At 42.2% G+C, this 27,940-nt stretch overlaps 1 protein-coding gene across 1 annotated transcript in view; it reads left to right on the forward strand.

Moving 5' to 3' along the window:
* Positions 1 to 27,940, forward strand: part of CDH11 (cadherin 11) — a 141,883-nt gene that overhangs the window by 73,450 nt on the left and 40,493 nt on the right. The window contains exons 3-4 of the mRNA XM_061174477.1: positions 22,908 to 23,305; positions 27,634 to 27,928. Coding sequence (XP_061030460.1) covers positions 23,078 to 23,305; positions 27,634 to 27,928 — 523 coding nt within the window. The 5' untranslated portion in view covers positions 22,908 to 23,077. The remainder of the gene's footprint in view (positions 1 to 22,907; positions 23,306 to 27,633; positions 27,929 to 27,940) is intronic.

Genomic DNA, 27,940 nt, shown 5'->3' on the forward strand with positions numbered 1-27,940 from the left:
GGCTGGGGAGCATTTTATCTCCATTTTTCAAATGAGAAAACAGAGTGTGAGAAAGACTGACTAATTTGCCTGATGCCTCACAGCTGGTAAGTGACTCGAGAAGAAGGAAGTTGAATTAATACTTCAAATCCAAAACGGAGCTTCTTAGCTATAGCAGTGAGCCTTCCTCAGTCTGGGCGATCTGGCTTTCTCTGGTACATGGCAGGCCACAGTGAAGTGACTTGGTCAGCCCCCTGAATGTCTCCACTCTCCCTCCCTAGTGGACAGAAAGCCAAGGCCACAGTATATTTCATCATTTCCTCTTTTACCCAAATTCTTGCGAAAAAAATCTCCATCTGCCCTGTCGTCTCCTTTACAGCCCTCTGTCTTCCCATCTCAAATCCCTCTTTTTCCAAGTTATTTCAGGTAAAGTCAAGTGATGGATGTTTGCAAACAAGTTGAAACCCTTGCATCCCAGTGATCCCTCTCGCCTCTAGAGTTCACCTCCCATTGGAAGCTGGACACTCGTTGCCTGTGGCACCGTCTTCACTGATGATCTCTCTGGGACTCTTTTGGGGGATCTGTGTTTTGAATCATTTTAGAAGTGGCAAGAGCACTGTCTTGGGAGAATATTGGAAGCTCGTCAGAGCCACCCAGAGACAAGATGGCTGCAGGCCGTGAGGAGGTCCTGCCACTTAACGTGGGTTGTGGTGAGCAGTGACTTGTAACTCTGATGAGATGGGTCTGCATGTCTTCCGTGACTCAGAAGCTGCCTCCAACAGGACATTTGGATGCATGGATTCAGGTGTTGGCACAAAATTAATCTCTTTAATTGCAAACCACAGTCCCTATAGAGGAGGAACACAGCAGGCACCTTCCAAGCAGGTGCAGTATCAGATCCAGCACCTCTAAGAGCCCTGAGCAGAATGAAACCAAGCCTTGGATCAAACACAAATCAAGCCTTGAATCCGACCTGGTGCAAGGTGCAGTGAAAGTCAGGAGGCTCTAGGGGCAGAAAAAAGAAAACAGATACTATAGAGTATTTTTTTTTTTTCTCTATGAGAAAGGCTGTACTAATTGGGCAATCCTTAAAGTCAAATTGCTAAAAGTAGAACCTCTAAGATCAGATGGTCAGGGGTGGTATTAGTTGTGTGACCTTCAGTGAGTTATTTAACCTCTCAGAGTTTCAATTTTTCACCTATAAAATGGGGATAACAGTAGTAAAAAACCCATAGGGCTGTGTGCAGATTAATGAAATAAAGCACGTAGAGTGCTAGGTGCAGTATTCAGCATGGAATAAGCACCCCGTGATTGTGGGCCCCCCTACCATCGGCTGCTGTTAATCAGCTGTGTCCTCCTGGATGAGAGGAAGGCCAAATGGGAGCTGATTTTGGAAACCCTGTTCCCCCTCAAGGAAATTTTTTTCCTTTCTTGGGGCAGGATTTTCAGCCTAAGCCCTACTCTCAGATAGCAGCCTTCACCTTCACTAGTATCTCTGAACATTAGTCTGACTTATTCTTTCACTCTCCATCAATAAAACGAGGATAATAATAACCCTTCCTTTTGTTGGCTGATGTGTAACATGAGCTAATGTGTGTGAAAGTCCTTTGTAAATTACAAAGTGCTATAAAGTATGAATTATTATTGTGATTGCTCCATCCTAGGCATCTCATAAACAATGAAGAAAATTAAGGATGAGTACTACTGGTATTCAAAAAGCATTTATGCCTTTTTAAGTGTGTGACTATAAACTATCAGCAGATGGACTTGATACTGCAATCTTCAATCTGGCTTAAATATTGCCCACGGAGGGCAACGTTCTAGCAGGGGCAGTGCCAGCAGGCAGTGGAGCATAATGGTTAGCTGGGGCAGCTCTGGGATTCCACCAGGTTTGAATACCAGCCACTGATGTGCTTTGTGACTTTGCCCAGAATTACCAAAGGACTTCTGAACCTCACTTTCCTAACCTGTAAAGATAGTAATTCATACCTCACTGAGTTGCTTTGAGGGGTAAGTAAGATAATGATCATCAAGCTCTGGACACATTACCCAGTATGGTGATCTGGAGGACCTAGAAACCTCCCTCACTGCAGCCCCCTTGCCTTCTGACTGACAGGTGTGCTCTCTTTCACCTGAGGATTCCCACTGAAATGCTAGTCAGAGTTAGAGCCCTCGCTATCACCTGGGCTCCCAGCAGCCTCACCGAGGCCACTGCCACGCTCACTCAGCAGCCCAGCACCTGGCTTGCCCTGCTGTTGTTCAGGCCTCCAAGGTCAGTTCCAGTATGGCCAGGCCTTTGCAGATTCCAGTGCCTCCTATTGATAAATCTGTGTGTGTGCTCAGTGGGGTGGGGCATGATATAGAGCAGGAGACCACCTATTAAAGCCAGTGTGAACAGCCTACATTCTTGGCCACAACCCTCCAGTGGTGAGGGGCCCACCTGGGCTCCAAGCACCGTACGTTACCAGCCAGATCCATCTGGACAGTCCAGACACAGCCACGTGCACACTGATTCAGTGACAAACTAGAGAAATGTAAAATTGACCTCAACACTATTAAGTTCTAGGGGCCGAGGCTTTAATGCTGACAATGATAAGAAATAGTATTTATTGAGCACTTATTACGTGCCACATACAGTGTCCAGCACCTCACAAGAATTATCTCATTTAATGCTCACAACCACCCAAGGAGAAATGTGCTATACTATTCCCCCGCTTTTCAATTGAAGGCATGTGATGAGGAAGAGCAGAGGCAGGCTTTAAACCCCATGCTCTTGGCCACAGCAGTGCCCATGGCTCATGGGGTGGGGGGTGGAGGCTCATGGCCTGGGGGCGGGTGACTGGGAAGAACTGACAATCACAGTGGTCTTGCTCAGCCTGCACTCTGCCCTTCTCCTTCTGTGTCAGTGTCCTGGGGCTGCCATAGTAACCAGGTACCACAAACCGGGTGGCTTAAACAACAGAAATTTGTCTCACAGTTTGGGAGGCCAGAAGTCCAAAATCAAGGTGTTGGCAGAGTGGGCTTCTTCTTGAGGGCTGTGAGGGAGAATCTGTGCCCCGCCTTCCTCCTAGCTTCTGGGGGCTCAAGCAGTTTTTGACTTATAGATGGTGTTCCCCAGTGACCAAATGTCCCCTTTTAATAAGGACAGCAGTCATATTGGATGAGAGTCTACCCTAATGACTTCATCATCATCTTAACTTGATCATCTGCAAAGACCCTATTTGCAAATAAGGTCACCTTCACAGGTACCGGGAGTTAGGAGTTCAGCATCTTTTAGGGAAACAATTCAGGCTATAATACCATCCAAGCTCATTTCTAGGGTTACCACTTTAGACACAAATGTGTCCACTATAAGTCTTTTCCCACAGACTCAATCAACAAGTATTCATTGAATGCTTCCCACGTGCTCAATATATCAAGCTACCCACTGGAAGTAAGATGATGAACAAAACACATATGACCCCCATCGTCATGGAGCATGGATGATGCACTCTTGGAGAATTTCAATCACTAGACCCTCACAGTCCTACAGCTAAGCCTTTTATCAGTAATTCCAAATGCCTCATCTAAAGGGATAAGTGAATGTAGCTTCATTGTTCTGCGTAAATCTAAAGAGAGAGTAACCAGACATAAATATTAATATTTGATTAACTTCATTTGCATGTACACATCTCCAGTTCATCCATTGCTTTGCAAAGTGGCATGTGATTTCTTAAAGTCTCTGCGTGTTTTTTTCCCCTAGTTTACTGGTAGGGTGTCATCACAGGCCTCCCAGACCAAACACTGCAAATAGAATGATTTTAACCAGTGTACCACTTATTAGATGGAAGAGCAATTAGCCTGTGCTCTGTTTAATTAAGCCTCACTTAATGGGCAAACGTTTTCTTTAACGGGCTTGCTGTCACCTCCTCAGTTATTTAAGGCAGTTCATTTCACAGCAGGGGGAAAAAAAGAAAGAGATAGGAAAAAAAATTCTCATTTGCTCCAAGTCGATTGGTCTGAGGAAAAGCTTGGCTGTCTAGAAGATGCCTAATTGCTTCTGTGATCCTGTGCTTAGTCTCTATTTAGTCTTACGCTTCTTATTGAAACGCTAATCAGGGTTAGGTCTCACCTCTTGAATGATTTTGTAAAAACTTGATATTCCTCTGCTTAGCTAGGAGTGTCTGCATGCAAGTATAATGCCACTCCGACTGAATGGAAAGATAACTAATGCCCTTAATTTTGCAAAGAGGGCTCTGATTTGGTACATACAGTACAGATCAGGGGAAATCAGAATAAAATTAATTTCCTTCTTTGCATAGGCACCACCTCTGTTATACCAAGAGCCACTTTTCTTTGGCTGAGTTTGTTGGGGATTTGGAGAATGCTTGGCACGTGTATTTGAGCTTATTTCCTGTAGCTGGGGTCAAATTTAGGTTATGCCATTTTATCTGGTGTCAGAACTTGGGGAACTTAAGTTCTTTGACTCTCCGTTTCATCTGTCAAGTAGGAATAATTATCCCTACATCACAAGACTGTAAGGAGTTCAAGTATCATTCATGCTCCTAGCTCAAGGTCTAACATTGCAGGCATGCAATACAATATATTATCTGCCTCTCCCTTTGTTCTCTGTCCCTTCCCCCAACCACCAACCCTTGAAGGTGGGACAGATGTGGTTGGTTTTGGGTTTTGTTTTTCCCCCACAGTCGTAACACACTCACCTTAAATCTGAGTCGTAGGCACTCTGCTGCTTCTGAGTTCTAAGGTCTTAACACGTCTAACGATGAAAAATGACTAATTGAAGCAGACACCCATTTATTTTGACAGAGGAGAACCACAGTGATGGACATTTGGCTATTTTTGCATGGTCAACTGACTTACTGCTGACTTTCTGTCTTTGCATGCTGCAGTACAGGTATGAATCCATGCATTGCCTTCACCTGCATTGGCCAAAGAGTAAATGCTATCAGTATTATAATTATTATTTATTATTTCTGCTTGTGGTCTGCCTTGTGCCTACCTTTCCTGCCTCACCCACTTCCTCTTCTTGAGCAGTTCCTGTGCTTTCACAGTCCCACATTCCCATTGTTACCCAAACACAGCATCTAATTCCATGCCTTAGATGTTTGTTCCTGCTGGTCTGACCCTGAACATCCGATTCATTCATATATTTCAAGACTTAATTCTGGCTTATCAAGTAAGTCTTCTCTGACTAACCACATCCTCGTGCCCTCATTTATGTGAGTCTCCTATGAGTTCTCTCAGCTCTCTCATTTCCCCATCAAAGCACCTTCCACATTGTTTCCCAATTTTCCAGTCTGCTGCCCAGCCTGCCGCCACCACCATGAGACACTCGGTGACTTGAGGACCATGACAACATCCTCTTGTTATTCCCTCTGCTTAACTCAACACCAGGTTCCCACTTCATGCTGAGGGCACGTTTGGCAAATGCATTTTTATTAATTTGTGTGTGTGTGTGTGAATAAAGATCCATGAATGCTGCCTTATGAAATGACCTTGGAAGTTGCCTGCTAATCCAGCATGGTACATGCTCCTAATATGAATGATCCAGACTCTCAGATTTGGGTATTGGTTATTTTCTCAGAACCAGTGTCAAGTCAGAGGATGAAAGAGAACATTATTCCTAATTCCTCAATCAATTAGCACTATAGATAATCCTTTCATCCTTAGGCCTTTTACATTGTAGTTCACCTGTCAATATCCAGTGGCCTATTCTACCTTCTCCTGGGAAATCTAAAATCCTTCCGTGGTTTTCTCTGACCTCAGTTACACTGATTTTAAAAGTTCCCAAACTGTCAACATTTACCCAAATGTGATCTCTTCTGCCCAGTGATGTTGCTTCTGTGAAGAAATAGGCAAGAGAATTCTGAGTTCACAGAGAAGATATTTGAAGACAAAATGATTCTGGAAATTAGGATAAAAATAATTTGAAGCTTGAAGATTGGCTTACCTAGTCCCGTTCTTTATTTGTACAAATGTTTCCACTTTGTCAGACAAAATACAGGACTTCCAGTTAAATTTGAATTTCAGATAAACAACAAAGTGTTTTAGTATAAATATGTCCCCCAAATTTTATAAGACATACTTGTACTAAAAATAACTGTTGTTTCTTTGAAACTCAGATTTATTTGGATGTCCTGTACTTTCATTTGCTAAGTCTAGCACCCCTGCTTTCCACTAAAGTTAATGACCTGCCCACTATGATTTGATAGGCTTGACATCAGGCATGATAGGGTTGGAAACACGCAGGCTTTCTGAGACCCAAACCAGTATTCATTCCTAAATCATATGATTGGGAGTGGAAATTTTTCTATTGTAACACAAAGGGTTTTTGGCAAGTTTGTGATCCTAGAAATCTGCCCCATCTTAGCAAAGCAAGAGTTGGTTCAACACGCAACCCAACTCAAGAAAAGTGAGCCATATTAAAACAGTTTTATCAAGGGTAATTGCAACATAGTTTCGTCAGTTCAGCACACCACAAGCCTGACTGCAAATGCCGGGTGTGTGCCCATTGCGGCCAGGCTCTCTCTAAAAAAATTGCTGTTGTTTTCCGTTGTGTAGGACATTGAGAAAGTAACAAAAGCAACTGTATTGAGGATTACCAGAGCCATACAATAGAATATGGGCGAACAGTTTACTCTGAAGCCATCCATTTACCCAGTATGCATGATGTCTAGTTGTCTCCAAAATAAACTCTGATTCTCCACGCTCACTAAGGAACTGACTTAAAATTCTTTAGCCAGTTATAAGTAAAAGAATTTTCACTATTCTGCTATAATCTGAATTTCTCCTCTTTATCATGCTTTCTTGTTCCAAGATGGCTTCACTAGAAAAAAAAAATCACATCCTTGTCCTAAGGTCTTCATTACTCTTTTTTTTTTTTTTAACATCTTTATTGGAGTATAATTGCTTTACAATGTTGTGTTAGTTTCTGCTGTATAACAATTCATTACTCTTTGCAGAAAAAAAAAAAATCTTTTCTCATCTATCTGCTCAAAGTGCAATCTCAGTGCCAAGTTTGTGACTTGTAATGATTTGAAGGAGACGTTGCTTCTTTTAAATATGTTCAACAAAATGTCTGCTTGCTTTTTCTTATGACCCCAGGAAGATATTTTTTGGATTTTGGTTTAGATATGCCTGGTGTTTCACTCTGAGTGTTCTCAAAGTGAAACCTCCATCCCCTCCTCATGTCAAGAAACCTATACTCTATACTCACTTATGGTAAGAGTCACTTTTCAATCTGGATACAATCTGAAAAGTCATTCCGTTTTCAGAAAAGCCATTCCATCCTGTTGCCAGGATGCATCCTGGGTAACACTTAAATCTTTCCTCTTCTGTAGGAAGATCTTAATGGTTACCCAAGAACTGAAGGCTGGGCATCTGTTGAAGAGGGTGTACAAGCTGGTGAAATACTGACATAAAATAAGAATTTAACTTATGTAGCAGCCGAGGGTTCAGTTCACTGCCTGCTGGATAAAACATGATTCAGCAGCAAGGTGCAGAGACTCTGCCATAGGGCCTGTTGGGACATCTCAGCTGCAGAGTGGGAAGGGCAGGAAGGTGAGACACAGGCGTGTGTTTGTGTGTGTGTGTGTGTGTGTGCGTGTGTGTGTTTGGTTGGAGCAGTTAGCTAGAATAACTCTAATGCAGTAGAAAATATTAAGATCCCAGAATCCCAGAGTCCTTGCTCTGGGTTGGTCCAAAGGGTATACATCTGAGGGAGAAGTACAGTCATCGCCAGAGTTACACAGCAGATACAGGCAGGAGGCAGCATCATTTACTGTCTCCTCTGCCCACATAGAAGGGACACCCCAAGAAGTAGGTAAAAATGCCAGAGTCAGGGGCAGACCCCAGGGAGAAAAACCTGGCATGGCCTAGGTACAACCTCAAAGCCCTAGGCAGTCCAACTGGGCTTACCACCAGAGAAGCAGTCATGGTGAGGATTAGGTAGTGGGTTTCCAAAGAAACAAGGCATCAACTCATGATGTGGAGGGCATGGCTTCTGAGGAGGGATAAGAAGGGGGCTTTAGTACTGTCCTTCCACTTCTACATTCCAAAATTCTACCCATCTGTTTCCAGATCTAGGTCCTATTTCCTTTCTTGGTGAAGTGGCTATGCCATCCTGAGTATATTTTGACCTCTCTGAATGTTCATCTTTACTGTTCATTTTAATGAGCTACTTAATCTGGGGTTGTTAGTATTTTCTGAATGTGTATATTTGTCAAATCAACTAGCTTTCAAATTCTGAATCTTCCCTCCCCAACCCACCCCAACCTTGTGAGCTCTGGGTGGGATTTATTAGGTTGCTGGAATTTAGATCTTAAAACGTCTATGCATAGAAGAGATGGAGGATGGGAATTTAGACCTTGGGGATGCAGAGGGTCCCAGCCTGGGATACCCAGTGAAGAGGTTGGATTCAGAAGCAGGAAGAGACTGAATGAGGAGACCAAGTCATGTTTCTATGTCCCTGAGGGCAGCCATCCTTGAGATGCAAGAGTGGGCATCTCTGTCATGGACATCTTGCCAGGAAGGCTAAGTAAGTCCTTGATGATGAAGTTAATGACTTATACAATAACTACTTTGTTGTTCAGTCTTCGTCTGCTCCTTGTGTGACTGGGGCAACTCTGGTCCAAGGGACTTCCCCTTAGTAGGTGATGCTAGAGAGCCCATTCCACTTTACCAGCAGTACCATGGATTGCAAAAGTCTGCCCTTCTGATAAAATCTTTTTGGAAAGAGGTACTTGATTAAAGGATGTATGATTCTTGAGAGCAAGGGCAGAACCCATTCCCTGCTGCACATGCTTCTCCTGGGGAGACATCATGGCATACCTGGGAAATATCCCATTGTACTTTGTCACCTTGGTGCTCTATACACTGATTAAAGTTTTATATTTTTTGTTTGTTTATGTAATTTTGTTAAAATAAAAAAAAAGGTTATTGTCACCTCCTCTCCATTTGCTGTTAAAAACAGGATTGAATCTCCTTTGCAGTGTGGGTATTGAAGCAACCAGTGGTCTTCCTGTCAGAGAATACTTCTGGGCCTCACCTTGGATGCCCTCAGATGAACTGTTGATGTGTGGGACTTGCCTCCATCAAGGCATAATCCTTCCTTCCATGAGCTACATACCTAATCTTTTCAATGATGATTAGCTCATGAGATCTCACAGAGCTATCTCACGTTGGGCTGGTTCCTATTGTTGGAAGACATTTATTGTCTGGCTGCCTTCCTATAGTTCCCTGCACCACTTGCATATTATTACTCATTAGCACTTTCTTTGAGGCTGAGGCAGTGAAGGATGTAGAGGAAAATTTTGTTCTGAAGTGGAAAATGTTGTGAGAGAGAGGTTTGGAAATCATGATTCATTCCTTCAAGGACTGTTCGGAAGAGTGGGGCAGGCTGGAGAACACCTAGGGAAGGGTTGGGGCAATTCCTCTAAGGAAATGTTAAGGGACTGGTTTTGTTTGAAGTGGAGAATTAATTGCAAGACTCTTGGAGGAAATACGCACTCTCTAAAAATGCTAGTAACCTGAGTTCCTTGAGAGCAAAGAATATGTTTCACCTAAGTTTGTAGCATTTAACTATTGCAGAAATCCTACAAATATTTATTAAGTGGTTGCGATGTGGAATAAGATCTTGCTGAGCTCTGAGCATCCCCAGAAGGAAAAATTAAGACCTTCAGAGGACAATTACAGAGAAGTTCATCATCAAAGGTGGAAAGATAAGAGCTTCCTAATGGGCCATATATGGCTTCAAATTTCATTTCAGGTGCCAACTAAACCGAATGCTCTGAAAGTGAAGTTCCTCTGGCCCTTGTTTCCTTATCTGGACAAAGGAGGCAATAATGCAAAACTCTCAAAGATGCTGGAGGCAGAGAGGCTATAAAGAATCTATATAAAGCACCTAGCACCTAGCAAGGTGCCTACCACACAGTAGGTGCTCAAAAAAACAGAACCTAGTTTGTAGATGGCAACTCACTAACAGTTATGCCACCCCCCTCTTCCCCATGCACTGGGCTGTTTCAAAAGGAGGCTGAATGGAGAATGAGTGATTTGCCAAGATGGCCTCCCCTAACTCATCCGGTCAGGAGAGCCCACCCTCTCATGTGACAAGTACTTGGCAGCTTTGTCCATACTCCTTATGATTGCTCCATTCTCATCCCATATCAAGGATAACTGAAAGACCCTTAGTCTCTGCAGAGAAACTTCTGGCCTTTATCCCTATCGAGTCTGGGTCCTTGTTGGAATCAGCCATCCCCCTCTCCCCAACATACACACCATCCCCTAGGCAAGGAGGTCAGTGTCTTCACAAGTCACCACTACAGAATCCCCTCTGGTCCTGGGGCAAACAAAAAGGATGCCCGTGTACATTTGCAGCATCTGGCAGATTTTATAACCTTATCAGAGAAAAGGAGTGAAATCACATCTCCTTTCTGTAACAATAACAGGTCATTTACATTTATCTACAATCCACACCACTAAAGGTTAAAAGCCAAAACTTTAAAAATTACTCAAAGAAATGGAAGTTGCCACTGCTGTCAGCATTTCATCATGCGTCCCCTCACCTGTGTAGCCCACATTATGCTTTTACAAAGAGCTTCCCAGACCATTATCTCATTCGACCCTCAACTTAACTGGGGAGCCAGGGAGGTCATGCATCATTTGCTCTTCTTTTCAGAAAAGAAAACAGATCCACAGAGGTGAAGTGAGCTGTCGGTTGTCAGTGGTCCCACGGTTTCCTGAGCCCGGACCTCCTCCCTAAACCAGGAGATTATAGGCACTGAAGCAGGAACTTACTAGCTGTTGCTGGATTGAGACAGCAAGTCTGTTAGGTATCAAGATCTCAGAAGCGGTTTCTTTTTTCCTTTATTTTTTCTAAGGCAGCTGAACTGCTTTTCAAGGAAGCATTTTGCCCAGTCTAGCTGTGTGTCCTGTTTGCCGTGGAGTACAGGGTGCGTTGGTTCAGCCGTCCCCCACCCGCTGTAGTCCTAGCCCTTGATTTTTCCAGGCATTCTGCTAATGTCATGTGGAGAGTCACCGTGTTACCCAGCCCTTTATTTCACAGATCGGAAAGCTGAGGTCTAGATGATTGGCCGTAAGCAATGAGTTCACGGCAGGTTTTGAATGCCTAGAACAGTGTTCTTTGTCCGCCTTCATTCCCTGAACAGACACTTCTGCTTGAGATGAGGATGTTTTAGTGCCCAAGACCAACGCTGACTAATAACAGAAGTTGTTTTTCGATGATGGAAATCACCACTGAGCACTTGAAATGGGACTAGCATGTGCAGGAAGTACATTTTAAATTTCATTTAATTTAGATGAATTTACATTTTAAAAGCTACATGTGTCTAGGCTGCTACCACATTGGATAGCACAGCTCTAGATCAGTGGTTCTCAGCTTGAATGTACACTGCAACCACCCGGGGAACTTCAAAAATACTGAATCCTGGTTTCTTTGCTTTCAAGTGGTTTAGAGTAAGGCCTTGGCAATGGGATTTTTCAAATAACCTCGCTCCCCCCTGGTTAATTCTAATATGCAGAAAAGTTCTTGAGACACTATAGTCTAAATTTTAAGCCCTATGAGGGGCAGAGGCCATGTCGGCATATACATCACTGTAGTCAGGGGCAAGGAATTCAGTGAGAAATTAGCTATGTTCCCAAATCTTAGGGAACTTTATGTATCCTAGGGAAAAGGAAGGGTTAAAAGTGCCCTTATTAAATTGCTTAAAAGGACAGTGTGATCAAAGGAATGGAAATGGTCCTTCTTCCTGGCAGAGGGAGAGGATGAAGTAGGTCTCTTTGTGATAATGACTCTGGTAATGAATTATAAGTAAGGTATGTATTTTTTCCAGAAATGCATTTGTAGCAGTAGATGTTTTTGCCAAGCAAGTGAACTCACGTCTGTAATTCACAATAGGATTAACCTGGGATTATAGAAAATCTAATTAAGTGAACCATAGCATCTGAGACCCACAAAAGACACTTAGCATTGCCTTTGAAAGTCCTGCCTGTCTGAGAGTGTTTGGCGTATGCTTCAGAAAATTCTCTGCACACGTACAAGGCACTTGACGAGTTTGCTGTATCCCATTACTTTTCTTTTATGCTTAACTTTTTTCAAAAAAAACCCCTTACTTTTGATAAATGACGTTAATGCATTTGAAAAGAAAGAATTGGGCTTCAAAGATTGGATTATTTGAAACCACAATGCGATCATTATGAAGCTATTGTTGGTGTCTGGTTTCTGAAAACAAGGAGGAGCGGGGACTCTCTGTGGGGTATGTAAAGATACAAAAAAAGCCATTTAAAATATGGCAGAGTTTAGTCTACTCTTAGCATGATAGCATAGTTTGGGGAGGTCCATTAGAAAGAGACCTCCAGAACAGCCCACCCACACTCGGGTAAAAATCAGGCTTCTGATAATTGGAAGCAGCTTGACTCTCCATTCCTCACTCCTGTTCAGCGGCTGATTAAGCTGGACGGATGCACGCGGACCGCAGTGGATTGAGGTCACAGGCTGGCCTTCTCAGAATTCTAAAGGCTCTCGGAGGTGGTGATTGGAGGCACTCTCTCTCCTCGCCTTAGTAATTATTTCAGAAAACCACATCAAGCCCTTGTCAGTTATTAAGGCCACCCTGGGATAACTCCTCCTCTTATTGTTTATGCTTTAAAAAACAGACTTTGTGGAAAGTAGTTCTCTGCAGGATGTCACATTCTAGCGAGAATATGTAGATTGCTTTTCCTCTTCCAGTTCTCCACTGATCATCTTTAAAAAGTTCCCAGGTCCTTATTTCTGAATGTCTGTTCCTTTCTTGAACCTGGACTGGCCGTTTCCATAGAAATCGTTTGAAAAGGAGGACTGCTTTTAATCCAGGTTTTGAGGGGAAAGGGCAGGGTAGATGTTATAAAAATTACCTTTCACTGTCGATACTTGTTCCTCCCCCTATATTTTCGCTCTATACAGTGAGGTCTTTAGGTTTTGTTCATGCTGTCTTTTATTTTGCAAGTTACTTATCATTTCTGTATCTCAGTTTTCCCATCTGTCTGTTGAATAAGGACGAATAGTGGAAAATCTAAGCTAGGATTTCCCCCAGTTCTGAGATTCTAAGATTGATTAATGCAGCAAAATGTCCGAACTTGAAACAGAAATGCTGACACTGACAATACCTACTACTGGAAGAAGCTGGGAACTGGACTTACTCTGAGCTTTCCACTTGAACGTCAATCCATTGGCTTTACAAGCTTAATATGTTCAAAACCAAACTCATGCTCTTTATCCCCAAACGAGTGTCTTCTTCTTTTGAGGCCAGGAGCAGCAACCCTGTCTTCTCACTCTCCCCAGACTGCAGTTGCATCCTCTGTCCTCAATCTGTCCAGTTCCCAAGGCCCTTCACATCGTATGATTTCTAGAAAGGCCTTCTTTCCTCCATACGAGGCTTATTTTTCTAGTTCAGAACCATACTATCTCTCACCTGAACTACTGCAATGACTCCAGGAGTCTCCCTGGACTCATATATTAGTATCATTGCATTTAGCAATCCCTATTATAAATATCGGTTTGTCTGTATCTCCTTAATGGACAGCCTCCTGGAGACCTTTGTAAGGCTTGCACCGTATTGCATGTTGGATGTGTATTATATGCCATATTCATGCATCCAGGGCTTATAGTACATATTTATGTATTCTTGTTGAAGGAACAAAACTCCTAATTTATCGTCTTTATCACCTGCTGTGTCTCAGCCCATGTTAAGTACTACACGGAGTTCTCTTCATGCACCATCTTGTTTCATTTTAGAACTCCCCCGTTAAGACCGGTCCTGGTGTTCTTCACATTTTCAGTATTGCAGTGTGGAGACCTACAGAGGTTGAGTCACACACGTAGTGAGTAGTAACTTTTGAGCTGTAATCCTCTAACCCCATCTGACTCCTGAGCCCATGCTCTCAACCATTTTGTCAGAACTGCCATTTCTCATGTTGGTTTATCCTGTATACCCCTGACAGCTCGGACTCCATCAATCTCCTGACCAGAGGACTTAATGGATTCCCACTGTCCATCAGGTAAAGTCCTGATGCCTAATGCTGGGTTTTAATACCTGTCACATTAGCAGATCTTGCATTGCCTAGTCCCAGAGGGCACCATTCACATTATATCTGATGTAAGTGGGACTCCTGGAGTTGTGCATGGAGCAGCCCTGCCAGTGCAGCAGGATCCAGACCTTCTAAATGAATTTTCATCTCTCTCCATCCAGGGAAAGTTGCTGTGTCTCAGCCCAGCACAGACTCACAGGCTCCTGTAGACAGCTCCTTAACAGGAGCTATTGCCAGTCTTCTATTTTATAGAGGGAGAAACTTAGTCCCAAAGGAAGAGTGTCTTTTCTAAGGTTACACAATTGTTTAGTGGCAGAACCTTTGCTACAACACAAGTGTCTTGACTTTTGTTCTACATCTCTCCCTATTGCCCAGTATTCCTTGGAAATTTAGAGAAGAAATAGGCATTTTCTACATCTGAACAAAGGATCTCCACAGTTATAGTGCTTCACCCTTGACCAGGGGAAGAATCACCTAACTTTTCCTCTTGATTATTGTATTGATAGTTTACTAGGTTTGCTGTTTGATGATAAAAGAAAGCACTCAAGTTAGCTCATGTACAAGGGGCTTATTGTCATCCGATGTATAGGGAGGGCAGTGCAAACAACCTCATATAGAAATTCAGAAACAGAATATCAGTAGGGCTGGGCCCCGTGGAGACAACAGCTGGAGGGAAGTCCTTGATTGCCAGGATCTTCAGATAACAGGGCCATGTGCTCTGCCATTTACGTGGCTCAAGGACAGAGGCCATGTTTGTTTCTGTTTGGTTTCTAACTGACTTGCTCATACCCCTTGATTTCACTGAAACACTGGCCATAAGATGTCACTTTGTGGCTACTCCATCCCCCAGGTGCCTCATAACCTTTCTGTTTCAGCTCCCTTACTAACTGGCAAATGGTCCTGTTTTCTTTCATTAAAGTTCCCCAGTGAATCTGATTCACCCAGGTTATCATTTTGAACGAGGTTACACAGTTTGATAAAATCAGGGGTTGGTTTATGGTTTGGTTATCACTGGACTACATGTGGTTCAATCATCCATGGCTCTGGGTGAGAGTGGAAGCTCCAGATGTGGGAGACTGTTAATATAGGTATTTGCTTGGAAGGGGCTGGAGTAGGCAAGTACCAGAAGGCAGGAGTGATATGTTACAAATTCATCTGCAGAGATGTGGTCACTGATTCCTCTGTGTTCTTTTACTCAGTCCTGTTTGCACTTATCACATCATACCATCATTTATCTGCTTAGACAACTGTTTCACCATTGTTTGAGTAGAGTCTACAGATCAGAGAGGCACTGCAGCCTCCAGGGTCCAACCCAGGTCTGGCACTGTGAAAAGTTACTGCTGAATGAAGGAACCAGGAAATAAAGAAAGCTTTATAGATACTCACTGCTCTGAGACAAAGAGAGATTTACATACAGGCCTTTGATACCACAAATGACGTTACATTATGCTGAGCATCTGTTTATCATTACCATTTTTGCCCTAATCTTCCCTCAGGTACTTTCACTCATGCAGAAGAAAATAGAAAATAAGATCTCTCTCTTTCCACACATTCATATAGGGTGTGTATTCATAGCCCGAGATGATACTGATGACAGTGTTATTAACTGTATGTGTTGATATATTTTATTCATCTTAATGATTAACATTTTAAAATATTACAGTGAGAAAAAGACTATCTTAAGGATTGAGTAGAGCAAAAATAATAAGTTCTTCATATCACAGACTGTGTTTAGTCATCTTATCATTTGAAGATGATTTAATTACTTGAAAAGATTAATAAATAATCAGTGAATGATTCTATATGTTTGGGGTCTGGGGACTTAAGATGGATTTCTAGAATACTCTGTGGCCACAAAAGCCTAAGAATATAAAGGCTGATTGTACATACTTAAATGAAATTCACATCTAACAAAGATTTTTTTCAATGTCAAATACAATATGGAGTTTAGACCATCCTTGGAGATGGTCTAAACCATGTCCTTGTGTTGAAGATCAGGAACATCGACTCTTAGTGTTTGGGAGCCAGGTAAAGCCATAGCATGGGTTTTGCAGTCACATAAACCTGAATTTGAATTGCAGCCTTGCCAGTGTTTCAGAGTGTATCCTTGAGTGGTTTACTTAATCACTCACAACCTCAGTTTCCTTGTAGATAATATTGTGGGTGATATTTACATACAGTTGTGATGAAAATACAGTTAAATGGTGTATATCAAGCCCTGAGTATACCGCCCAGCACTAGAAAAATCAAGCACCTTGTCAAGGATAATTTCAACTATCATTACCTAATTTTATATAGCCCATAAGTGATGGAACTAGGATTTGGACCCAGGCCTTCCCAACACCAGGCAGGGACTGATCTTTTCACTTCCAAAGCTGACACTCCTGTGGTTCTCTATTTCTCTAGAAGCAGAGAATGAAACTTACATGGAACAGTTTTAAACATTCCACTTGCCCTTAAAGCACGTCATGGTCATTGATAAGGAGCCCTCTTTGCTACCTACTTTAACATTTGAATTTGGTATCAGAGAGTGGAGTAACATATACAATGCCTGCTTGGCAGTCTCTGCTGTGTATTCTGCACCTGAGCAGAAGTGACTGTTACCGCAAGCTTATGCTTTGCTCCAAGCGTAGAAATCGGGGAAGAAATGTGATTCAGTAGTTCTTGTAATACTTCCTCTACCCATTCTCTGTGATTTCCACAGACATGGCATAATTCCTGTGATTTGATTTGAAACTAGAGACCAGCTCAGTGCTGAGTGATGAGATCTGAACGGGGAATAAAATATGCTTGAATTAATTTGCATAATGGAATCCGATTGGTTACAAAGCTGTGTTTGTTGCAGTGGGGACCAGAGCCCCTGAGCTCCTGACAAGAGGACACTGCACTTGCAGAATAAGGTTTTGAGTTCTGGTGGGCTCGGTAATATTCTTAATGTAATGATAACCTGTCTTTAACTGTAAATTAACTCCCTGGAAATGAAAAGAACAGGTCAGCCCGTCTGATCCTTCCAGCTCTGTGGGGGAGGAGAAAGCTAAAAAACCAAAGCCGCTTGATTTTTGCTAAGCGTTTTCATCTTTTTTTCTCTACCCGATAACAATTTCCAGCAGGAGTCCAAATATACTTAAACACCCATATGTCATTTTCTTTAACGGAGACAAAAGCAAGCACAGTGAGTTTTATGCTCAAGGCGCAGTAGCTTATAACGGGCTATCTGCTCTCAAGATAGAGGGGCGAGCCTTCCACTTAGAGCTGGTGGTTTTGCAAATCCATTTTCCTGTCATGTTATTACTCCTGTGACTTTCAACAACATTTATTTTTCCTTGCAAGCAATATGCTCCCATCATAAAATAAAGTCCTCCTATATGTTTTAGTGGAACCTCAATGCTTAGACATTCTGGCATACTGCTAGAAAGTGCTTAAATGGAAGGATTGTTCAAGAACTGCCTTGGGGGTCTTTATTAAAACCAATTAGAACACTGATATATTTCCTTAGTTGTTACCAACGTCAAGGTCTTCTTAGGAGGGTGGTCTCCTGTTCATTTTCGTGAGTGATTCCTGCAAACTCTGTACCACTGCATACATCAACCAGATCTCTAGATTTTAGGAGCATTTCCAAATAATAATAATAATAATAATAATAATCTTTCTGAACACATCTTTTTTAACCTATACATATAGAAATTCTGAAACAGGGTGTTTGAAAATAAAAAGCAAAGACTTACTTTTGTGTACTAGTGCTGTTCAAGGACCTGGTTGTACTGTGTTGTTGATGAACTGCTATAATCACTTCCTGTTCCTCTTCACTTTGATCCTTGCTATAAAATGCTTTATCTTCCTCTTTCTAGTTTGGTTTAATATTTTAGTTACAGTATTACCCCCCACCACAGTGCCACCAAAACTTAATTTATTTTCATCATTAGACTATTATGATATATCTTATGATATGTGTCCATATTTGATCTTCAGCCTTCTCTTAGAGAGGCAATATCACATGGGATTATAGGGGATAACAATGCAGGTCTTGGAACCAAGCATCCAGTGTTCATATCTCAGCTCCTCCACTTGCTGGCTCTGTAACTATGAGCAAGTTACTTAATCTTGCTATGCCTCAGACTACTTATCTGTAAAATGGGGATAACAATAATACTATTGTGCAGAGTTATTGTGAAAATTTACGACTCAACTCATTGAAAGCACTTAGAAGAATGTTAGGCAGACAATAACACTGGACAAATGTTTACTGTTATTAACATTTTCATCATAGTCATATTATGAGTATATACTAGGTTCTCATACTGGTTTACTGCACATGGCATCTAGGTTACTGTTTTTATCACACTGTCCATATCGTCTCCTTATGAATCTCAGAAACCAACAAGTGGTGATAGCTGGTATTGCTCAGTGGTTAAGGACACAGACTCTAGAGCCAAACGTCATGGGCTCAGATTCAGCACTACGATTTATCTGAAGCATAACTTTGCACAAGTTGCTTAATCTATCCGGGCCTCAGTTTCCATCCTTTAAAATAAGAATATTCACAGTACCTATTCATAAGTTTGTTATAGAAATTAATGGATGAGTTACTATTTGTAAGGTTTTTAGAGCAATAGCTAGAAAAAGCTTTTGCTAAGTAAATTTTCATTCTGAAATTGAATTAAAAAATAATGTCTTAAAATTCGTCTTAACATACCTGAGATTAACCATTAAAATAACTTTATATAGTACATACAGCCATATAAGCACTTATAAATAATGGTTTCAAGGAATTACTTTTAAAAGCAAGTTGATTTTGCTATTCTTTCCAACAGAAGAAAATAGATAATTTCACCTTTTTAACAAAGGGTGAAATTTATTGTTTATTGGTCATGTGGAAACTCTTAAATTCATTAGTATCAAGCTAGAATTTTTCTTCTGTAAAGGAAAAAGAAAGTTGTCATCTAGTTTCAACACGTTTAGTGTCAGAAATAATTGTGCTTTACAGCAAAATGGCAGCCAGAAGAAAGAGGTGCAGAAATATCAACTTTAATTAAACCCTTTCTTTCAAATACACTTCACAGTTTATATGCAAGAATAATTTATCACCGTGTGAATGAACACTTAATAATTGGCATGGTGTAAAATGGGCAGAGATCTTGTTGCACCATATGCTTTTTCTTTTCTATTTCTTCTTCTTGAGATTCTATGGTGGCAATATCAAGTTTGAACTTGAAGTATGGGGTTCAAATCATACATTCAGCTTTTATTGGTGTCCTGCTTTGAGCTCAGGCATTGGCCATCTAATTGTGAATAAGATATCATCCCAACCATTAAGAGGAAACCAGTATAGTAAGGAGATGGTGTATGAATCAGAAGTGCCCCCAAGATATCTCACCCCAACTCCAAACAAGAACATGAACCTGGAAACCACTTGTAGAAAATGTCACCCAATGGCTTCACTTTACAGGGAATGAGGCAGAGCCACTGCTCTCGGAGCTGAGGGAGGTCCCACCACCAGCTAAGTGGCAGATTCTTAATCATATCTTTGGCTTTTTGACTTAAATGCAGGTATCTTCCTATGGCTTCACATTGCCTCAGTGTAGGATCAAACTCCTTCTGGTCCCTCCCTGTGCTCTTTCCATGCAGTCAGTTTGCCTTGTAAGAAACAGCATTTGATGTAGTATTGATATGCCTGAGTCTCAGGGTGAAGCTGTTAAGTGAGGACACTGCCTTTTGAATCTTTCTCTCTCTTCCACACAGCCTTTTACATATCCCAGAGTCTGTCTACAACAAACACTAAACTCCCTATTCCCTGAAAAGGGTCTTGCATAAAACATCATAAAATGGTCTTGAGGACAGTGATGGACACCTGAAATGAATGCACATCTGTGGCCTCCCCAGATAACATTTTGCCGTATTACAAAGGAGCAGAAAGACTCGGGTTGATGAAATCAAAGAGCCTCAGAAGAAAGGGGTTCTGAACCAGCAAATTAGAATGCCACCAGTTCCCTTATTTTTGAGACCTCTAAGGCCAGAGGGCTGTGGTACCTCCATGTAACTCTTATTCCTCAATTCCTCTCTTAGAGAAAGCACCTCACCCCTGTCTTCTGGGCATCTCCACCTGCAAGGCAAGAGCACTTTCTTCTGCTGAGTGAGGGCTGCATGCTTGGACTGTGGTGCTCTAGAAAGAGAGGAAGAGACCCAGTGTGTGCCCAGTTCTCTCTCTGTCTTCAGCCCTGCATGTGTGTACCAATTCTTGTCATCCCTATTGTTCAGATGAGACTGAGGAGGCTAAGAGTGCCTGACTGACATGTCGAAGCCACCCTGATTGAAATATATAGAAGTGGTATTCCAATTCAGCTTTACCTGACCTCCAAATCTAGGTACATTCCACTCTGCCAAGATGCATTCTCTCTCTTTCCTATTCCCTTCCCCCCACATCTAACCACTTCATCCAAATCATATAGCAAAGAATTAGGTGATGGTTTTTATTCCTACAACACTCAAGAATCACACCAATTTCACTGGTACAGCCACTATGGAGAACAGTATGGAAGTTCCTTAAAAAACTAAAAGTAGAGTTACCATATGATCCTGCAATCCTACTCCTGGGCATATATCCCGAGAAAACCATAATTCGAAAAGATACATGCACCCCAATGTTCACTGCAGCACTATTTACAATAGCCAAGACACGGAAGCAACCTAAACGTCCATCAACAGAGGAATAAATAAAGAAGATGTGAGATATATATATAAGAACCAGAGTGCTAGAGAGAGGACTGGAGTGACTGTAGGTGAGAAACCACAAGAGGCATGGAAAGGCATTAGCAGCTCATATATATATATATATATATATAATGGAATACTACTCGGCTACAAAAAAGAATAAAATAATGCCGTTTGCAGCAATATGCAGCAGCATGGATGGACCTAGAGATTATCATACTAAGTGAAGTAAGCCAGACAGAGAGAGAAAAACATCGTATGATATTGCTTATATGTGGAATCTACAAAAAAATGATGCAAATGAACTTATTTATAAAACAGAAATAGACCCACAGACACAGAAAACAAACTTAGAGTTAGCAAAGGGGAAATGGGGTGGGGGAGATAAATTAGGAGTTCAGGATTAACATATACACACTACTATATATAAAATAGATAACCAGCAAGGACCTACTGTATAGCACAGGGAACAATAATCAATATTTTGTAATAGCCTATAAGGGAAAAGAATCTGAAAAAGAATATATATATATGTATATATAAACCTATATATACACACACACACATATAACTGAATCACTTTGCCATACACCTGAAACTAACACAACATTATAAATCAACTATACCTCTCAATTAAAAAAAAAAAAGAATCTCACCAGTTTCATTTAGACCCACTGGTGTTGAAATGAAGTGTCATCCTCCATGCCCATCAACTTTCTGAGAGTCCCTCCCATTGGGGATGGGGGTGGTAGTGAGGACAGTCTGGTTCCAGGAACTAGGGGTCCGACTTGTTTCTGAGAGGTGCTCCAAGGGGAGCGGATGACTGTCCAGAAGAAGGTGTAGGATCCTAAGATAGGAGAATGAGCTTTGGAAGTTCCTTAGGGGAGAATTAAGTTTCCAGCACCAGAAAAACAAAGTCCCATGAAGAAGCCCAGAAACCTGAGGCAGGAGTTAAGGACCAGAGAGAAGAACCACAGTGCTGGAGAGAGGACTGGAGTGACTGTAGATGAGAAACCACAAGAGGCATGGAAAGGCGTTAGCACTCATCTTTACTGTCGATGAGTAGCTGAGTCATGGCTGGGTGCCAGGAACAAGACCTTTGGACCAGCTGGTGGGGATGCTGTTTTATTTTGCTTTTCCTTGTTGGAGGGAGCTTATAAAGTATCCTTGGAAAGACTCTCAGGTTAAGGTAGGATCTTCAGGTTCTTGGGTGGCCACTGGACCGGACAAGAGCAAATCCTGCTTACTGAATTGACACTATATTGATCCAACAATGAGAATTTGACCCATTATTTCACTGACAAATGTTTTAGTGGCCATCAGTGACCATCTTAGGGTCTGCCCCGACCTCCCATATCTAGAAGGATTCATTGCTGGCTTCCTCCTTTCTTATACCATCCAGTAAGCTGAACAGTCTTGGGACGTGCTGTGCTTGTGACCAGCTCTGGGCTTTGGGGCACGCTGTTCCTTCTACCTGGACATCCCATCCATTCCCTTCTTATCACAGTAACTCATCTGATGGTTGTGCCCATCCATCCCATCCTCCAGGAAGTCCTCCTTAACGGTCCCCACTCTCTGCCATCTCCATCCTCAACCCCCATCAATTATGTGTTCCTCTCCTGGCTGCCCATAATGCCCTAAGTTTCCCTATTACGAAAACATACCCAAGCACAGTTATGATCACAATAATAACAGATAAATATGAAGCGTTTACTGTATAGCAGGCCTTGTGCTAAGAGACTTAGGGGTATTACTCGTGTATCCCTGTGTAGATCTTGCAGTGAGTTCGATTCGCGAGCCCATTTCATAAATGAGCAAGCTGAGCTCAGGGTCGGCTTACCCCAAACCCAGAGCTAGAAAATGGTAAAACTGACACTCAGACCTGGGCAGCTGGATTCCACAGCGCACACGTTTTATCCTCATATAGACCTTGAGGGGTTTCTTCGTGTATGTGTTTATCTTACCCACCGCGTGGTAAACGGCCAGAGAGCAGGGACTATTTCTCACTGGCGTCTGCATCCTCAGTACCCAGAGCAGAGCCCTAACAGGGTCCAAAGTGGGTCAGCGTTTACAGAATGGAATTGAAATGAAGTGGGGATGGAGCCTGCGACTAGTCTGACCTTTCTTTCTGCCTGCAGAGGCCGACCGGGGAAGTGGGCAGCCCTGACGTGATGTGCTCAGCGGGGAGAAACATTCCAGTCCGAGAGAGCTCGGCGTGACGCGTGGGAGGCCACAACTGGCCAGGCCGCAGCACAGTCGCTGGAAGGGGTGACAGCCGCATTCTCCTGTGCCTACCACGTAACCAAAAATGAAGGAGAACTACTGTTTACAAGCCGCGCTGGTGTGCCTGGGCATGCTGTGCCATAGCCAGGCCTTCGCCACGGAGCGTAGGAGCCACCTGCGACCCTCGTTCCACGGGCACCACGAGAAGGGCAAGGAGGGCCAGGTGCTGCAGCGCTCCAAGAGAGGCTGGGTCTGGAACCAGTTCTTCGTGATAGAGGAGTACACCGGGCCTGACCCCGTGCTCGTGGGCAGGGTAAGGCTGCTGTCACTCCACATTTATTTCTCACTCTCCACCATCCCTGTACTAGGGTATGGTCGAAACAAAAATATAGGAGGGAAAATAATAATGGTCTGACCATCAGTAAAAACCGCAAAATCATTGTTCATACATCCTTCTAGCCTTTTTTTTTTTTTTTTAGTTCATAGACTTATCCATGTTAAGAACACTTCAGTTTTCCACTTGATGTTATGCCCTCAAAACTCTGTTTTTTAATGGTTACACAGTAGTCTACTGAATAGAAATGATGATTATTTATTTAACCATTCTCCAACTGGGGGCATTTCCCCTACCACATCCAAACCCCAACTTGGATGCCATCGTTTGTGTTCTTATGATGCTCTAGACTCTTTTCATCATAGCTTTCCTTTCTGTAGTACACATGTCTACGTATTCATCTATCTCCCTCACTGGACCCTAAGCTACTTTCCACCAGGAACAGCATCATTTTTGTATCCCCAGGTCCTATACCAAAGTCCAGCTTTGGGGACGCCTCTGTGAATATTTGACAAGATGAATGGATGTGTCATAAGAATGGGTGGAATTTTATCCACTTTGGCTTAGGGATGGCAAAACCCATTTCAGAAGGCTTGAGAGTCTTAGTACTACTGAGAAATCCTGCATTCTCTGTGTACCCCCTCCAAAAAGTGCAAGGGTAGAGAGTTCAAAATATGTTTGAGGGAGTTCCCTGGTGGTCTAGTGGTTAGGATTTGGCACTTGCACTGAGGAGGCCTGGGGTCAATCCCTGGTCGGGGAACTGAGATCCTGCAAGCCGCACAGCACAGCCAAAATTAAAAAACAAAAACAAACAAACAAAATATGTTTGAAAAACTGACTGCTATATCAATTATGGTAAAACATACAGCCTTCTTTTAGAGAACAGTGACATGAACTGCGAGGAGATAGGTGTTTACACACATAAGAACACAAAGCCTGCTATGGGAAGGTACAGAGTGAGGCAAATGGTAAACTAGGGTAAAATAGTCCTTGGTCTCAACGAGTTCAGGGACTAGTGGAAAAGAGACACTTACCTAAGCAATTAAAAAACTAAAACAAGGAGTAGAATAATGAAGAAATTCACTAGCAATTCAATTTACATGGTAAAGTTTGGGAGGGATGAAGGGCAGTTTCATGGAGACAATGGTAACAACTTGTGACCTGAAGGATGAGTAAGAGTTATCCTGTGAAGGGGGAAAGGGACAAGAGCAGATTTGTGGGGTGCTCATTTCTGAGCCTCATAGATTCCAATGAAGTTATCTTAGTTGCTGCTTAACTTGAGAAGAGCATTCCATATTTATGGAATTGACATCTTTGGAAGAGGTTCATATTAGCGTCTCAATACTATTGTTAAGGGATGGAAAAGTGCCTTTTTGAAGAGAAGTACTAGAGCAATTTCATCATTTGTATCCAAAATGGAAAGATTACACCCAAAGTAGAAGTATCCTTGAGAAATGGAGCACAGGGAAACAACTGGCACATAGAATTCCTTCCATCAAGGAGACGGGCTGTGTGCCCAGAGAGGAAGAAGAGACTCGAGCCACAGCAGGAGCTGTGTGGCTTGAACAATGTGGAGAGCTGTGTGTGAACTGTTCTGAGAAAATAGAACATCTGCCACGGGGACCTTCTCAGTGGGGAGCAGGGTGTGTATTAGGGTGGGGAGTGCAGAAGAGACAGGACCTAGAGGGCCATTTCAGCATCTCTGTGGAGCAAGCAGGTGTCATGCCTCCTAAAAGGCAGCAGATGGAAGAGGATGGAAAATCTAGACACACGAAAATGAGCCTGATGTCGGATTGGATGGGGGTAAAAAGAAATAAAGTGGTTAGATCCTATGGAACTTCCTTTTGAGACAATGCTGATCTGTAGTTCCCCATGAATAGGAGGATTAGACTAGGTGACTTGTTCCCTAAAAACCTTTGATTTGATGACATTCAAGGTTGAGTGATTTAAGATGCTCTCAAAAAGTGGAATTTGGCAAACCATGGACTTTTAGATCTCCTGCAGGAAGCACAGTCTGCATCATGCTGTGCTCTGCAGAGGGGATGCCATCAGTCTTGGAAGTTAGGAATTGGCTGTGTCCACCTCAGCAACTGATCCCTTGATAGCACTGAATGGTTTGCCAAACTGCTTTTTGTGTTGAAACTAATAAATATCATTGTTGGTTGTATGGATCATCTTTGTTGGAGAGGGAAAAAAAGGAATTTATATCCAACTTTGAACTCTGAAAACAAGATAAAAATAATGAGCAGTATATTTAAATATTTTTCAGTTATTTGGTTGATCATGAAATTTGTTTAATTCCCAAGAGTCTTGCCAAATTCATATGTAATATATGAAGGTCCCTAGAAACATTCCTTGTCTAAACACTCCCATTAAAGTAAGTGTTGCATTGATTTCCTTGTTGCGCATTCACGTGGCTGAGCCCCTGACTTTTGCCAGGTCTGAGGCAGGGAAAACAAATGAACATAAACTATTATTGGGGGTTAGGTGGGGAGCCAGAGGAATGGGGGCAGGGATCCTGCCCTCACTGTGGAAACTTGTATGAAGACTGGGGCAATTTGGGTCATCCTTTGTAGCTTCATATATTCAAATAGCTTTGTATATTACTCGCAAACTGCCTTATTCATAAGAAATGCGTAGTCATAATTTCATGACAGCACATAGCTTGTTATGAATAACAAGTTCTGAAGGAAAGTATGCTTTTTTTCTTTTCCTGAGAAGCACTATAGACTAAAATCAACATGTAATTTGTACCTACAGGTATCCCCCTGAGCTGAAATATTTGGTGTTTCACTGAGGCACTGTAAATCAGTTAGATATTTTGGGGGAAATTGAAACAATACAAAAAATTTTTAAAAGCAATGTGTTCAATCCTGCTTTGTGATTCTGGACAAGCTTTCTAGGTCTTGGTTTCATAATAATAATAATTAAAATCGCATTAATAATATTAAAACGGAATTATAATAATAAATAATAAGATAATAATTATAAGTAGTAAGCATTATTATATTTCAATGTCATTTGAATAAAGCTTTTTAGTTTATACTAGGTTTTCTTACGTAGTAGGTAGAACCAAGGGCTTTTTATCCACTTGGCTACTCTTGAAGCCTATAAGAATGGTGAAAGTAATGCTTATCTTTTCCCACAAAGGGTAAAATGAGGGCAGAGGAACTCATCAAGATGATAGCTGCAGAAATTGAGGTTGGACAACAAGGTACAATAAAGAGTTTATTGCTACAGGAAAATTGGATGTGGTCTTTGGGGGGGAGTTCCATGTTACAAAACACAGAGCAGAGTCAAGGCAGAAGGCACAGGTGGGTAGTTAGGAGACCTGGATGACTTCCTGGCCCTGCCAACTGTGGATTTAGGCAAGTTCCATCATTTCTCTGGGCTTTGTCAACAGAGGGGAAATTCCCAAGGATATACAGTCTTTCTATGTCTAAGAGCTGCATATCTATCACCCCACCCCACCCACCCCATGCTTATGATGGGAATGGGGGCTTGTGCAGGCAGCTTCCATCCTCAGCTCCTCACACTTCCTGTGCCACACAGCAGGTCTTCCAGAAAGTCTGATCAATGGATTGTCTGAGGTAACAAAAGCCTGGTGTCCTTTGGAATCTTAGTGTCCTTTGGAAGAGGACTGAAATTATAATAACATCCATACAACTGATGAGGTCAATTTTTATGTACCAGTGTGGAAGGGTCCTCTGAATTTATTGTGGTAGGAAAGCAGAGGTGAAGAGTGGTATGTGCACTATGCACTTTATTGTGTAAAAATAAACCAAAGCACGTGTATCTGTATAGATATTCTTGCATATGCATAGAATATGCCTTAGAGGATTCACAAGAAACTGGTCATAAGAGCTGTCTCTGAGCAGGGAAAAAGAAGGAATGGGAATCAGAACTTATAAGATTTACTTATTGCACAAATGTGTGTTTTTTATTTTCTATAGTATGTGCATATTTCTTTCAAAATAACTGAACTAATGTATATTATATATACTTTGTATGTGTGCATATGTAATGGGAGAGGGGGAGGGAGAGCATGAATCTTAAAATTTAAAAATGTTTGGACCCTGGCTTCACTGCTCCCCAGCTGTGTGACCTTGGCCAAGACAATTATCTTCTCTAAGATTACATTTCTTCATTTGTCAAATGGGGTGAGAACATCTCCCTCTCAGTGTGTGTGTGTGTGTGTGTGTGTGTGTGTGTGTGTGTAAACAGTGTATTGTCTCAACAGCATGTGTGTCTCTACCTCCCCAGTGCATCCGTCCTGGAATTACAAATCTTGATTTCTCTTTTCCTAGCTTCATTCCGATATTGACTCTGGTGATGGGAACATTAAATACATTCTCTCAGGTGAAGGAGCCGGAACCATTTTTGTGATTGATGACAAATCAGGGAACATTCATGCTACCAAGACACTGGACCGAGAGGAGAGAGCCCAGTACACGCTGATGGCTCAGGCGGTGGACAGGGACACCAACCGGCCCCTGGAGCCGCCATCAGAATTCATCGTCAAGGTCCAGGACATTAATGACAACCCTCCCGAGTTCTTACACGAGACCTATCACGCCAACGTGCCCGAGAGGTCCAACGTGGGTACGTAAGGGC

The sequence above is a fragment of the Eubalaena glacialis genome, chromosome 18, assembly GCF_028564815.1.
Source record: "Eubalaena glacialis isolate mEubGla1 chromosome 18, mEubGla1.1.hap2.+ XY, whole genome shotgun sequence".
Lineage (NCBI taxonomy): Eukaryota > Metazoa > Chordata > Mammalia > Artiodactyla > Balaenidae > Eubalaena > Eubalaena glacialis.